A 15,739-nucleotide genomic window follows, 5' to 3' on the forward strand; every position below is an offset into this window, starting at 1 on the left:
TTCCAGGGTGCAGATCAAAAGTGAACTGCATTGAACAGTGGATTCTGCAGTAAGGTTTGGTGGTGGCATGTGGAATTTCAAATGATTCTACGTCACCGAAAGGCAATCCCAACCCGAAATGGTTCAGATTACTGACAGACAATGCCGAGGAATTACACTGCAACAAAGCACATCTGATAACTAGGTAATTTCATGTTAATTGTTGTCTCATTGTTCTTTTATACCTCTAATACATGGTTCCATTTTTTCGACGTTTAAAATTTGACAAGTTTGAAGAAGTGACATTTATCGTGGCATTTAGATAATGTTGACGACCACTGTCTAAAAACATTCACCATATCAAAAGTTTTACCAGGTTGGAATGAAATTTTTATCGCACTGAAATGCTCGAATTATGATGTTCTCAAGAGGTGCCTTGCTCTGAAATAGGGTGTAATTCTCATTTTCACCTTAAGGATGTGTTACTGACGGAACCCCTCAGTTCCGAAGAAGCTACGAGGAACGCAGAGTGGAACAAGGGCTGTTTGGCTCTGTCCTGCACTCTTGCTGCAGAACAACATATTCGCATTTCTCGTGGATTTCATTGGCATCGTGGTCTGCAAATCTCCTGTTTGTTTTGGGAATCACGATGCATGTTCAAGGAATTCTCGTGGATAACGCCAAGAAAATGAAAACGGTTGGATTAATGTGATTTTGTGGCTGGGGTTGAAGTTAGGGCATCCATCGGTGGGATTTTTTTTACCCATATTTCCAAAAAGGCTGGCGAGAGGAGGACTGTTACAATGTCATCTCAAACATCAGTTCTGCATCTTTGTGGAAGGGGGATGTTGTAAGTATATCTATTTATTTAACACGTCTTTTTCCGCGGCAAGGTCCCTTTTTACGCACTCTCCAAAGTACGGGATGATGGAAAATACATCAAAACATAAAACGTGGATACTGTTCCAGCACGACGCACCACGATTTATGTTTTAGTCTCATGTAGGCTACTTTAAATTGAAATCGTCTGAACTGAACACACATTCCTAGGTCTGGTGCTGTCTGCATTATGGACATTATTTTTGCACTGTCTGAAATGGTAACCTATCTATTCCACATAACTATTCATTTGACTCCCCAAATAGGTTCTCGTCCTTTTACGCATACTCATACACAATGCGGCGGTTTAGCATTGCGTTTCTTATTTAACATTAAACAGCACATTTTACCTTAGAGAAAACCCGTGTCATGATCATGTGAACACCAAATCTCAGAGCTTGGTTCAGTCACTCTGCCCTGCATGCTGCCGGGGTTTCTGGGTGCAGTATTATCCTATGTGAGGACCGACGAACTACAGTGGTAGAAACATGGGTTTCTGTTCTCAGCGCACCGTGCGATTCATATTACGAGGACTAACCACAGAAAATGTAGCCTATATGTACTGCTTTGTGTATTTATAAAGCATTAACCATTTGCCATTAACCATTTTCTCTCCATTTGTTGATCAACTTTGGTACTTTAATATCCCGACAGCTGTGCAGCGAAGATCTCGCAAAACCCAATAATGTTGTTTTTAGATCCTGTATACTAATTTCATTGCCAAAATAACAAATCATATGTTTGTAAAATAACGCGTATATCTAACTATGTGAAACACAAAATATTGAAGCACGTTTTGTGACATTGAAGAAATGCCCTGAAAGGTAGCCTAACTGGGCGCAATATTTCAGTAGGGGGTGACAACGCGAAGACGAGACCGTTAGGGGTCGCACTTGTATAATGATCGTTTGAGAGAAGTTAATGAGGAATCACAACGAATATACGTCCAAAGGTTTTCTTCCATGCTCTGAATGCGGTCACGTTGTAGTAGCGCATATTCAACATCTGATCGTTTTAAAAATAGCTCGTCTGCGTATATCTGCTCCAAAAGCTTTCCGAAACCTGTTTTTTTTGTGTGTAAAATACCATAACTAGCACATAGGATGCATTTACCTCGTAGCATCACACACGCACCTAGGCGCGCATGAAACCACACACGTCACATGGGGCTGTGTGTGTGTGTGTGTGTGAGAGAGAGAGAGAGAAAGAAAGAGAGAGAGAGAGAGAGAGGTGGAGGGGGGCGAAGCGTTCAATAGTTGGCGCAGCTGAATTATGATTTATTGTCACACAAAATCCATGCCAGTTTACAGCCGACAATGGGGGTTTAAACTCAGGTGTTTGGCGTTTACCACGTTTAAAAGTAGGCCAGCTTATACTGTTTGGCAAATGAAGATATAAAGGTAGGCTACACTCTTACATGGCAATGGTCGTTCAGAGATGAGAAGCAACCTTTTTGTTGTCGTCATATTATGATTTAGCCACGGAATTAACCCAGTCTATAGCATATTCTATATAATGGGCTAGGCCTACAATTACAACGTATAGGCCTAAACAAATGTTTATCCAAATCAGAGCACAGCACTCACTAACTGAAATAATCCATCAGAAAAAAAACACAGAAGGTATGTAAAAAGGATCCTGGAATCCCTTGACATGAGGCCCCAACTGCCTCTGTGCCATATGCTGTGCTTTTGTAATTATTCATGCCTTGATTTACAGTACATTCCACTTGCTTGCCCCTATAAACATCTAGGCTGCCCGCCCCGGCTTGCCTGTAACACACAGTTCCCCTCTCTGGTCCATTCCCACTCTCCAGTCGAGGGCTCAGAAAGAGATGATGTCAACACTCTTCTCTTCTGCTCTGGTTGCTGCTCAGACGTAATGTCATGTAGGATCTTCATCATTTTGTTCATTACCAGTCGTTCATTGCCCAAGTTCCTCCATGAGATACACGCGTGTAGAAACACCAACCATTTGCTGAAAGAAGGCCACATACCCTACAGGCCAAATACAATCCCTATGCCAAATAGTGAAAAAAAGTATTAAAATGCCTTAAATAAGCTGTCTGGGTTTTTTCCACTGGAACATGTGTAGAATGGGTCAGATTCTCATGTCTGTATCAGAATGGTATTTTTGATGTCACTGAAGTGAAGATTTTCACTTGTTACTGTGTACATTTCAAGCACTATTAATTGTTACGACCTGCACAGGCAACATACTTTTAAATATTGATCAGGATAAAGGCATATTTGGTTGATTATGGTAGTTATCTGCTTGAGTTAAATGTTGTGAACATTGTACATTGATACTTTGACTAATCTGTGTGTGTGTGTGTGTGTGTGTGTGTGTGTGTGTGTGTGTGTGCGTCTATGTGTGTGCGTACGTGCTGCATTCCACAGGGGATGAAGCGGTCCACTATGGGGTTCTCCAAGTTGGCACTTCTGACCCTTCCAGCCCTCCTCGCCCTGATCAGCCTGTCTCATGAGGCGGAGAAGGTACCCATACTGAACATTGCAGTGATCCTGGGAAAAACGCGCTACATCTCCGACAGGGATATCCGGGCCCTGTGGAGCAAGGATGACCCCATCGACGTCAACGTGGTTACCCTGCTGGTCAACGAGACGGACCCAAAGAGCATCATCACCCACATGTGCGACCTCATGTCGGGCACCAAGATCCACGGGGTAGTGTTTGGGGACGGCACTGACCAGGAAGCCATTGCCCAGATTTTGGATTTTATTTCCTCCCAGACGTTGATACCCATTCTGGGGATCCATGGAGGATCGTCCATGATCATGGCGGACAAGGTAAGCCCCAAGTAGACTGCACATCAATTAACCCCCCCCCCCCCACACACACACACACATATGTCCCCCATGATGAGAAGGGAATGTAAGATGATCAATAACTTGAAAAGAAGGTAAATTCTTGTCTTTTTGCTGAGTTCACACAATGCACATCACAACACAAGCCTTCTGGGTGAGCAGTCATCCCCTTCCTCGACTCCCATGAACTATTGTCCAATAGTGAAATGAGATGAAGACGCGCCAGCCAAAGTGGCAATTATTATGAGGAAATTTCAATGTTTCACTTGGAACATCTAATACAGTTCTTTGCTTGGTTGGCCAAATAACAAAGACCTGCTGTCTATTTGCAATCCTCCCCACAGCAAAATAACACTAAGATAATACATCTTTGCATAATATTGCTTTGTACTATCCACAGGGGATTATTGAGTTGTTCCATTTCCAGAAAATCAATTATCACAGGAGTTCAAACTTGACTCTCAATTTAGCTTCATATTTTGAGCTGGCAGGGCCATTCCACTGATTTTGAGATGATGAAAAAAATTGGAAGATTTGCAATAAATCTTCCTGAAGACATCTGATTTATTTCTCCTCTGTCTAAACTGTGCCTGGAGCTTACCTTATCTTGTAGATCTGTTTCAATTTTACGGGCTGTCACAGAAGCAGCATGTATCCCCTGCTGTCTTGAAGCCACAGCCGTGACTGTTTTTGGTGGTGAAGGTGCTCACTGTGTAGACAGTGGCAAAACCAAACGTGTGTATTACGTCAGTCTCCATGAAAGTAAAAAAAAAAAAAAAAAAAACGCATTGGTAAACCCAAATAGGATCTTGGGGATGGGTGTGGGGTGTAGAGGGTGTGGGGGGTGGAGTGTGTGGGGGACAAATAATTTCCCACTCTGTTGACTTTTGCCCTCTCCTCATTACCAGGAAATAGCTCTGCACCTCCATTCCCTTCTATTTGTGAGCCACCCCTGTTAGATGTGCATCACAGAGTTGTATAGATTTTCATCATCTGTGTTTCACATGGTTACTTCCTTCAAACCCCTCATTTACAAGGCCTGGAGCTGCAATGTTTCCTTCACTCTCTGGGGAGACTGACACTATAGCAGACACGCAATCATGCCTATAGCGTGTAAACTCAGATAAAGTTAAGACGCCTTGAATGCCAAGAGAGTCTTTCTTGGCTGAAGTTAGCCAGCAATATCTCCTGTTTTTGTTTAAATTCAAGCCCACACCCGCTACAGGCAATTTTCTGTGGTTCATTTTGCTAAAAAAAAAAAAATTACCCTCCCGTCCATTCAGTTTTGAGTCCCAGGGTCAGCTCTTTAGTTAGCTATTTTATTTATGGCCATGTGCCCGGTCTCAAAAAACAATCACCACCATATTCCGGGCAACATAATAGATGCTTTATTTATTGCATGCGACACAAAGATGCCAATGCGTGCCAACACAATGAGCATGTTTTCATTCTCTGTCGCAGCGTTTCCGTAAATGAGCTGGCCTTTTTGGGGCTGCTGTATTTTTAGTGCTTTGCGTGGATTACAAACAACAACAGTTCCACTAACTCAAATGCCATAGACTGATAATCATCCGCCTCCTCTTTGCTGATTGTGTTGGAATGGAGATGGTATCCCCTACCCCCAGTGCATGTTAAGGAAGATAACGTGAAATTGATTTCAGGCCTGTCTCTCCATTTATGTTCTCTTCTGACAGTTTGTGATCGAATCGGCCAAAAAAAAGAAAAGAAAATGGGTTGGTGGTAATTAATGGCCGACTGTTAAGACAGGTAGCAGTTCATTTGGTCTCCGTATAGAAAGAGTGGGCCTCATTAAGTCACTGACTCACTGACACGTGTCACGATGTCTATTGTTTTATTTCCAATGTGCCCACCTTGCCGCTGTGGTAATGTTGATGCACAAGCACGCACAACAGCAGTTACCACAGAAGAATGACAGTCTTATCGGCACATTGGAGGTCAGTCTTTCACTTGTCGTTGGGAGATGAGTTTACAGCTTGTCCTGCCGATGATGATCAGGAGCTATCACTTTCTTGTTCTTGTTGTTGTACAACATAAAGATAAACAAGCACTATCATTGGCTCATGTAGCTATGGTTTGTGTGGAACCTATGGATAATACAGTTATCTGGAAACCAAAACATCTTATTGGATGAAGGAAATATCTCTACAAAAATAAATAGCATTGGACGTCTAAGTAGGATATTGCGACAGTGATTGCTAGAGGCAAAGGTCTGGAAAAGGAAAACTTTGTTTGAAAAAAAATTGTATTGAAATTCAATAAAAAAAAACCACTGAAACACACGTCCAGATCCTAAAGCATATTAACGATGGAGGCAGGTAGGCGGAAATACTGTTTTGGAATGATTAAGTGAAAAAGATTAGAACACACATTGCATCACTCAACAGCTGCCCACCCCATCCTGAAGTGAAGCGAGAGACAATGCAGAGCGAAGACCATCGCGTCTTCCATCTTGAACTTGCACTCCACTCAAGATGGTCATGTTCATTGTGCCATGGGGACTCTACTTATGAACACCACCATGATAAAGTGCTCTTTTGGATGAGAAATGGCTTCCTGGCTTTCAAGTGGAATCAATTCAAAGGCTGCAGATTGGGACCCATGGGACCACAGCTGCCTCTGAAATGCGGTTCAAGAACGTAAAAGAGCATAAAAAGGCATTTGTAATGCGTGCGTTGTTGTTTAAATATGCTTAATGACCTGGGCTGTTTCGTGTTTTGCTTTGCTGCTGCTCCAGTGTTTTCTCATGTTTACTGCCACTGATGAATTAAACAACGCAGAGCTCCATCTCTTTGGCTTTGACTGAGAGAAGGGGAGGAGAAGGGGGATGCGGGGTGCGTCTCTGAGCAAAGGGAATAAAAGGTCTCTCCAGTGTCCAAAACCAGTGGGCCAGCTCTTCTCCTTCTCCCCTGCCTCCAGGGCTTGGACACGTGGCTCACAAATATAATTGTCTCCCTTGTTTTCTCGAGATCGCATAACAGCTCCATAAAGTTCATTCCGCAGGCTTAAAGGTCATTGTTTGAAGACCAAAAGAGCATCATCCTGAATACCACCCCCCTTCACCTCACACACATACACACTTGTTTTGCTATGGTGCGATATTAGTACTAGGATGCCTAGTACTAAGATGCAAAACTGGGCCACCCTTACTCAGAATGTAAAAAAAGGAAAACAGGAGATGATCTATAATATGCATCATGTGGCACGTGTAATATGCTGACCTTCTTTACCTCCCGTTTGCTACAGCAGGCTCTAAAATAACCTTATGAGGGATCAATCCTCCCCTTAACAACAAGCACGGGAAATTCTCTAAGCCAATTTACGGTATGCATTGCATTGGCCTTGTGCACACACACACACACACGCTGCATACTCGCGTCCTCTGCAAGCGCGTTTGCCGCTGTTAGGGGGGGTGGGAAGGTAGAGGGGGATTTGTCTTAAAGCGATAGACAAACAAGGACATGCTGCGAGACAGCCGACTAGCCATCACTAAAAGCACAGTGTTTGCCTATATTTTTAGAATAAGGCAAGCATCTAGCAAGGGATTTAATTAACCCTGGTGTGATATCCGTTTAAGGCTCGATAAACCTGCAAGCTGATGTTTGCCTCAGACAGTGGTTCCCTCAGAGTTAGCATGGTGCTGTAGACTGCAGGTGTTTTGCAGGCGTTTCATATTTGATCTTGTGGCAGACGTGGAAAACACTGGCTCCAGACATTAGAAGTCACTACAACATATTTGTTTCAGCCATTCACTAAATGGATTTAGTGAATCTACCTCAAGAATATGCACTCAATTGATGTAGTGAATCCGATGATTCTAATGGACTCTTCAGCCAGATAGACATGCTAATTTGTGAAATAGCCTGTGTTAAGTGTACAGGTCCAATATATTGTAGAACCTTTACACTCTGAAGCCAGAGTTTTCCATCTCTTTTTTCTGGTTTCATTTTGCAGTTGTCTCGTGATTGAACTGTTCTAGTGCAAACCTGATACATAGAGGGCATTGTCTCAGTTATCTGAGATGTGAATGCAAAGCCTTGGGCTCATTTGTGAGAGGATGTGCTGGGCTGGCGGCTGCTCCAAAATAGGACTGGGCGATATGGACCAAAAGTCATATCCCGATATATTTAGGTTGAATATCGATACACAATATATATCTCGATATTTTTTCCGCAAAGTTAGAGCTGTAAAATGAAATGTTCAGTCAAATATGTTATTGAAAATGTAAACATAAAACTGGAGTGCCTTTTTTAAAATCAAAGCTCCGTAAGGTGCACATTTAAATAAAAAAAATATCTTAAATAAAAATAGCCTATAAAATAAAATAGGCCAATCTTTTTCTGAAATAAATATATTTATATGAGAAAAGTAGCAAGCAGTTTCACAGCAGTGCAGAGAGGGGAGCAGTGCAGAGAGCTCCGGTCAGCGGCTTGCGTGGAGCAAGGATCACGGCGCAAATTTGAACTATATCGATATATACGATATGGTCTAATTCCATATCGCATTTTAAAATATATCGATCGCCCAGCCCTACTCCAAAATGCCGGTGTGTACGAGTGTGCAGCATCACATCGCCACCCCTCAGGAGTTGTATCCGCTGGAAAACAATGAAGAGCCAATCCAAAAGACAGAAGCGTGGCGCATGCATGGCCATTGTGTAGTGTCCACTCATAGCAGAGCCACAGCAGAGCTTCCATGGCAATTAATCCCCTAACCCCCCCACCCCCCTCCCCTACTAAAGCCCCATCCAGAAGACAATGAGGATAAGAAGTGCGCTCATACAGTAAAAGTGCACACACAGATACAGATACTGTACAAATATACTTACAGAAACGAAGGCCTGCAGGCCACACGCACATTGGAACAGTCAGAAATGAAGCTGTTGTCTGTTACCACTGACAGTGCACTAGATGTTGTGCATTAGATTAGATCTGCGACGACAGATGTTGTAGTGGGCTTCCTGTACGATTCAGCGTGTTTGCCCACAGTGATCCGGAGGTGGCGCTGTATTGTGGGGACTGGCAGCGGTGCCCTGGGCCATTCTGAGTGCCAGTGTGTTGCAGGCATGAGTGGGTGCGTGCCAGGCTGTCAGATATCCCATTGCATGCCTGCAGCACCAACCTCATGGCACATTACATTGTTTACTCTATTATGATAATGCTGGCTTTCATAGGGTGTCCCTTCTACCTTTTTCTGCTCTTTTTGCTATGTTCTTTTTTTTTACCCATCTCTGGCCATGCCACCACAACACACACACACACACAAACACTCTCACACACCCGCCATTATATTGCCTCTTGCTGAATCTGTCTGTCTATCTCTCTGTCTTTCTACCTCTTCTGTGTTATTGTCAGTTTCCTCTTGCATCTTATGGAGTTGTTTGGAGGAGTTTTTTTAATTAGGCATTTCCAAAGCCATAATGGTGTAGTCTGTATTGGGTGGTGATGATTTGAAGAAAGTGGCACAGTTGCTTCATTTGTTGTGCGAGATGTTATTTAATTTCACGGCTGTTAATTGATTGAAGAGCAGGGTATCCTTTTGTTAGTATCAAATGTCTGGAGCACTGTCTGGGTTTTTATTTTTTACTTTTATCTGTTTATGTTTGTCCCATAAACTGCTGCTTTATATTTATTCATAGTAATGATAGCCTTGTCATTACCTCTCACTGCTCACCACATTATTTCTCTCTCACAAGACAGACAGAGTGCAAATACAAACTAGACACACAAGACTAGCATTATTAGCATAATTGCTAATTGCCTTACGGAAGTGTGATTAAGATGTGGTTTCAGATTGAACAGAGAGTATGAAGTTGGCTTTTATTTAGCTGGCATATGATCATTTCACAAACACAGCGTGGTGCTTATTATGTCTGCGCGTGGCAATATTTCTCCTTCCTTTGTGCGTGAACAGCCCTGGGTGGGGGGAGAAAAGCACGGGCCAATTTGAATGGCTAAATGATACAAGGTGCCGTGTGCAGTCTCTGCCTTGTGCAAGCGGGCGGACAATGAAACCCGGCACAAAATCCACAACATGCTGCAGTGGCTCCACTGTATATTTTAAGCTGGGTTGTGGTAGCCTCAGTTTCTCCCTCTCTCCCTCTCTCTCTCTCTCTCTCTCTCTCTCTCTCTGTGATCTATGGGCTGGAGTCTGCAGTAAAAAGCTGTCAGAGCCCGTCTACCACTGGGTGCTGCAGTTTAGGTGGGAGCTTAGCCGCACTCCCTCCACGGCCACAGGGGCTGCTGTACGCAGAGTAACAGCCAGTGGAGAGGCATCACAATAAGCATTGTGGAGGGAGGCTCCCCCTCCCCTGAAATACTGCGCAAAGCGCTGCCAGCACAGACCCCCAGAGCCACTGCCAGGGCAGGGCATCATGGGATTGGAACTGACAGTTTGCTGTGCGAGGCTCATCTCATTTGTTAGCTTTGTTGGTTTGAATGACTCAAAATTTCCCCCACATTTAATTTAATGCTCAGAGATAGATTGAATGCTCTTTTTTCTGTTTTTGTTTTTTTTTGTTTCCCCCGCTCTGTTTTTGTTTTGGCCCCCATGCACTAACTGTATATGAATGCATCCATTCTGCAGGCATCATTTTTGGGCCACTTGCTAAGCAACAGCTAATCGCAATTTAGTAGGAAGCAGCCCATGTGGAAAGTTATATAAGCTGTGCTCCAAGTGTGGAGTAGACTTTTTTTTTCATTTTGAAATTGTGAAATGAACTTCAAGTACGGCTCACTAACTGGAAACAGGTCCCTGCATCTGTGCTGTATTGGATGAGAGAGGGGATGGGATGTTTTTTTTTTTTTTTAAACTCGAGTTACATTTAATATCCTCCTCACTGATTTTCTTTAAAGCCTGTTCACAAATCAAACTACTGCAGCTTTCCCCTATCCCAGAGGAAACAGGAGGCAAATAGCATCGATCTAAACACCCTCTTTGCCACTCATGTTGCATTTGCGGTTGCTGTGAAACCGTGGAGCCGCTTGCCTGTCAGATGCTTGTTGGACCGCGAGTGTGGCAACTTTTGTGAGGGGAAAGTTGTGTCACACGACAGGGTTTGAGAAGTTGCATGTTTCGCCTCTTGCTTTTAGGCGGCGGGGGGTGAGAGCTCTCTCTCTCTCTCTCTCTCTCTCTCCTGCATACCAATAACTCTCTGAACTGTATAAGAGCACAGAGAGAACAAACCCTTGTGTTACCACAGTGTGTGCGTCCTTCCCTGTAAAAACAGCGCACGGGGAGGCAACGCTCTGCAAGTGGCTGATGCAGGGAATGCAATTACATTACAATACGCACTCACCATATTGGTACAATTCCATGTCAAAATCAGTGAAGTGTACTCAAAGACAAAAAATGGAAGTGGCTGACATGAATTAAATATCTCTTCCCTTTGTGCTCCTTGCGTTCATTAGGAAGCCACTTCTATTATGAATGAGGACCCCATGGACAATAAAACAATGTTAATTGTTCACCGAAGCAGAATGGGATTTGATAAAAAGAAATGGAGGGCCTCTCCAGAGTGAGGGAGGCAACAACGTCTCACTGGCAGGACATTGTTCATTTTTTATTGACATGTGACCTGGGTGTGCTCAAAGTGAGGAAGCAGCGAACAGCTCCATTGTGACAATCTCCAAAAATAATCTTTTTTTATTTTTTTATTTTTTATATAAATCTCTCTTCCCCCCAAGTTGGGCTGTAGATGCATTTTAGATTAACACAGGTAGAAGCTTGTGTGTGTGTGTGGGGGGGGGGGTTGTAATGTTAGGGTGAGCTTATAAAGTGCTTACGCAAAAGAGCTGTCATGCTGAACTTGAGCAGACACTAAGGGGATGTCTGCCATGCGTTTGTAATTTGCACTGAGAAGAAAGATTGTGTGCATTAGTGTCCCAGCACTGTGGAGACAAGATTGAATTGCTTCGAGACCTCACGAAGACACGCCATGCACACACACACACACACACACACACACACACACACACAGACACACACACACACACACACAGAGATAGAGAAAGAGACTGTGAGAGAGAACAAAATGGAACCGCAATTTCAACTCAAGTTTTAATTAACTTGATAATGCAGTGGTTATTAATGATAAGAATACAGTATTGAACCTAAGTTAAAATAGACTGGGTGTCATATCGCTGGCCAGTAGTGTGCTGAGGGGCCATTCGTGCTGCTTTTTAAGCTCCTCTCTCACAGCACCGTATAATGAAGAAGAGGTCTCAGTGGCATTCAAGGTGACTCTTTAGACCACATTAAAGGGGAAATGGTAATGATTATGCAATTAGCATGTATTTTTCCTTCACAGTGTCCTTACTGACAACGGTGTGATGAGGACAAGGCTGAGTTTTCATCAGGAACGCTACCGAAGCGGTCCATTCGCAGAGTGTAAAAGTCTTTTTCATATAGACTGGACTCATTTTTTCGAATGTGTGCAGTCCTCTCATGTCTGGTGTAGCCAGTTCCATTGATTATAGTGGAAGCTAATTGTTGCCGCACATGCTCCGCGAACCGGACCCCCTTAGCCTTAGCCTTCCTAATACCTTACTGTGGTGCTTGCATTTTTCCTAGGGTTAGGCTCCTCTATCTTTTGGTGGTGGAAACATACCCAGCAGAGACTAAACTAGTTTTTGTTCTACTTCCTCACATGATCTTGTCTTTTTTTAAACTCCTGGACACAGACTTGTGTCTTTTTTTAAATTGTTTTAAAGGTGGAAGAAGATGAATGAGGGTGTAGCAGCCTGAGAGAGAGACTCGGGAGAGTTGCAGTTAGGTCGCCCGTCTCAGGGGACTTTGGACAGCAGCAGCATCGTTTATTTTTGCCCCGTTATGGCAGCGCTTCCGTGTACTGAATGCTCGCGCCACCAAGCAGCCAATACAATATCTGGCTCACGGAAAAAAAGGGAAAGTTCTATATTGGAAGCAGGGGCGTCATGCAAGCCAAAATTCTTGGGGGGCACAATCAAGATTTTTTTTCGGGGGGGGGGGGGACTGAGGTCTGAGTTTGTGGTGCTCAGAAATTAAAAGATTTTAATCTTAATTCATGTGATGAAGGGCTTTGAAAGAAGTTTGACAGGTTTCAGTGCTGAGTAGCCTAAGGTTAACACTAAATATTTGAATATTTTACTAGGCCTAATATATTTCTCATTACCATTATGGCAAGCAATAGGTACCTCATTTGTAAGTTACTACCTGTAAATCATGAGCAATTTTGACCTGATACATGAGAGACTGCTATTATTTTCTTGCCCTCTACATCACGGTTATAGCGATCCTATTTATATAAAACAACTGTAGGCCTCCTTTTGAACGGGTAGCCTATCCCTTTTCACTACATGGATTAGCTACCAGATACGTGAAAAGAACAAGTGGAGAAACGTCAACGTGATGCCTTGGCCTATACTTGGTTGGATTTTGTAGTTACTGCAAAATTAACACCCTCGTTTCTATGAAACTGGAAACAATTGAACCAGGAGACTTTGTCACGTACAAGACAAAACAGAGCAGATGTCTGTAAGCCAAATATTTGTAATATTTGTAAGAGTAGCCTACGTTACACTGACACAACGTAGGCTAATGTTAACATAGCTTCGGAATTCGCAGCCAACATCAAATCCATAGTTCTAACTTTTTAGCACCAAGTCAAAATGTCCAGGTCAACCACAAATAATTCTACTATTTTTTATTGCTTAGCCTACTTACCACTTCAACACCATTGATTGTAACCAAAAACTGTAACGGTAACAGTTCAACTGTTCAAACTGTAGCCTAAAGTTAACTGCAACAGTTCAATACATGCAAAACATTGCAAGCTCAATGTGCGTGTGTGAGTTGGCTATTAGGAAAATGGCTGCTGATCGGTCTTCAACTATTTTGGTAGACTACGATTTATTACACATCCAGAAGAATACATTTGAGTCGTTACAGGCTCTGGCTTATTATGGAGCATAATAGGAATAAAGTTATGATAAAAAAAAAAATATCAGGGAGGAAAAATCCGAGGGGGCACGTGCCCCCTTAATTTCAATGGGCATGACGCCACTGATTGGAAGCATTTTGTGATTGGAGGAACATTCCAGACTTGACCCAGCTTGAGTGTTGGTGAGATTCTCAGTGAGTAGCTGAATTCTGTATACCATTCTGTATAACACCTGACTTGTCACAATAGCTGCGTTGAATTCACTGCAACCTTTACTGCGCCACAGAGGTAGAACTGGGGTCTGTTGAAAAGCTAATCTTGATCTTTTGCAAAGTGTATCTTTCTCCTAGGAGCATGCTTCCATTCTTGAGTTGTTGAATGAGACTCACATTGGTTGCATCAGCACTATGAAGGCAACCACTGGTGAGGATGATTCACTATGGCACTTTGAGAAAAAACTTGAGGCATGTGTTCAATTTAGTCCTACAGTAATTTCATAATATCCAGATTTCACATTCATTATATACCCTAAAATAATTTGATGTGATTCAAGTTTGGACATGGCTGACAAAGACAGTATTATTTCCACTTTAAAACCTTCTTTGCCATTAAGTCTGAGTTGCAAGACCTTGGCTGAAAAAAGAAACATTGGTAACCTTTCTGGGTAGGCCTGGCAACAGCAGTAAAGGGCATTTGGAGACTCAGTCTACATGCTGGCGGTTGATTATCCACCTTGAAAAAGGTGACGAGTATCCCAGTCAACCAGAGGGATTCTCCCAAGGCAGCAGCCGGGGCCGCTTGCTGCACCACCACACTGGCAAATGTCCAGGCTCAACCAATGGATTTACACACGGCTGCAAATCCAATTATGCTCACAGGTGGCATCAGGGACTGGCCTGTGTTTGACTTAAGTAAACAATGGTGAGAGAAAGGAATACTTTCATTACTGTAGGGAGGAAGGGAGAGACAGAGAGAGAGAGAGAGAGAGAGAGAGAGAGAGAGAGAGAGAGAGAGAGAGAGAGAGAGAGAGAGAGAGAGAAAGAGACAGACACTGGTCCTTGAGCTCTTTTTTATGGTTCAAAAGCTTGACATATCCAAATGTACAATTTTTGCATTGACTCATCAACCTCTAGGGTGGTGTTAGCTTTTATTGAGAGGAGGATGTAAGAGTTATGCAATGGCTGGGCTGTCATGTCAACCCTGGGTGAGAAATCAGTCACTGTTGCGACACATGATCAAAATACATGACGTTTACTTTGATCTATAATTTTTAGTAATATAAAAAAACTGTACTTTTCTTTTTCTCCATTTCATATGGGCTATAATCGGTAGCGAATCCCAAATAATTATAATGTAATTCTAACTGCTTCATGAATGTTATTTTTTTAATAAACATATGCAAAGCATCAAAGATTTTGCTGTATTTTAAATATATTACCAAAAGACATTTCTTGTGGACAACAACAAATTCACCCAGCTATGGTGTACAACCAATCTTCACTATGTCATTATGATGTTAGTAGAGAGTGTAGGCATCATACCTCAGGCCAATATGTTCTAAATAAATCCCTTGGTTGGGTTCCGGTTTACATTTTTAATGGGTTCTTCCACCCCTCAACTAAGTTCCATGAAAATCAACTGGGTAGTTTGAGCGTAATCCTGCTGACAGACATTCAGAAGGTAATAAGGAAGGTGATAATATACAGGAGGCTATGGAATTCACTCTGTATCTGTTGTTGTGAAACTAGACTATTTGAATTTAACTGCTCGTAGCAGCAATCCCTGTTTTTCTCCCCTAAGCGAAGGGGACCAATGCGCAAAAACTCTGAGGCACATGACCTTATTTTGATTTCGTGAGGGTCAGGCCTGAATCGCTGCTGCAATGATACATCATTACTGCTGCGCTCACAACTCATTTCGACCAACATCTGTGTTACCCAAAGGGCACGAGTTTCAACTCGCCTTTAAAAAAAGCTGCTTTTCACATGGGGGGGGCATCTGCAAATGAAGGGACCTTCCGCGGAAACATTTGCATTCGCTGGCTCGTTCTAGCCTCGTGCAAGTTGCAGATGGGGCATAGCTTTGATCTTAGCATGCATGAGATACACTGGGGGGGTGG

General features: G+C 42.9%; 1 protein-coding gene across 1 annotated transcript in view; it reads left to right on the forward strand.

The window, feature by feature from the left end:
• Positions 1 to 3,260: 3,260 nt before the first annotated feature.
• The window catches only part of grin2aa (glutamate receptor, ionotropic, N-methyl D-aspartate 2A, a), a 159,913-nt gene continuing 147,434 nt past the window's right edge, over positions 3,261 to 15,739 (forward strand). Inside the window, exon 1 of the mRNA XM_076266168.1 lies at positions 3,261 to 3,665. Within this exon, the coding sequence (XP_076122283.1) occupies positions 3,261 to 3,665 (405 nt within the window). The remainder of the gene's footprint in view (positions 3,666 to 15,739) is intronic.

The sequence above is a fragment of the Alosa pseudoharengus genome, unplaced genomic scaffold, assembly GCF_046254945.1.
Source record: "Alosa pseudoharengus isolate Yale_2024_CS ecotype anadromous, Long Island Sound unplaced genomic scaffold, YU_APseudo_1.1 YU_APseudo_1.1_scf_4, whole genome shotgun sequence".
Taxonomy (NCBI): Eukaryota; Metazoa; Chordata; class Actinopteri; order Clupeiformes; family Clupeidae; genus Alosa; species Alosa pseudoharengus.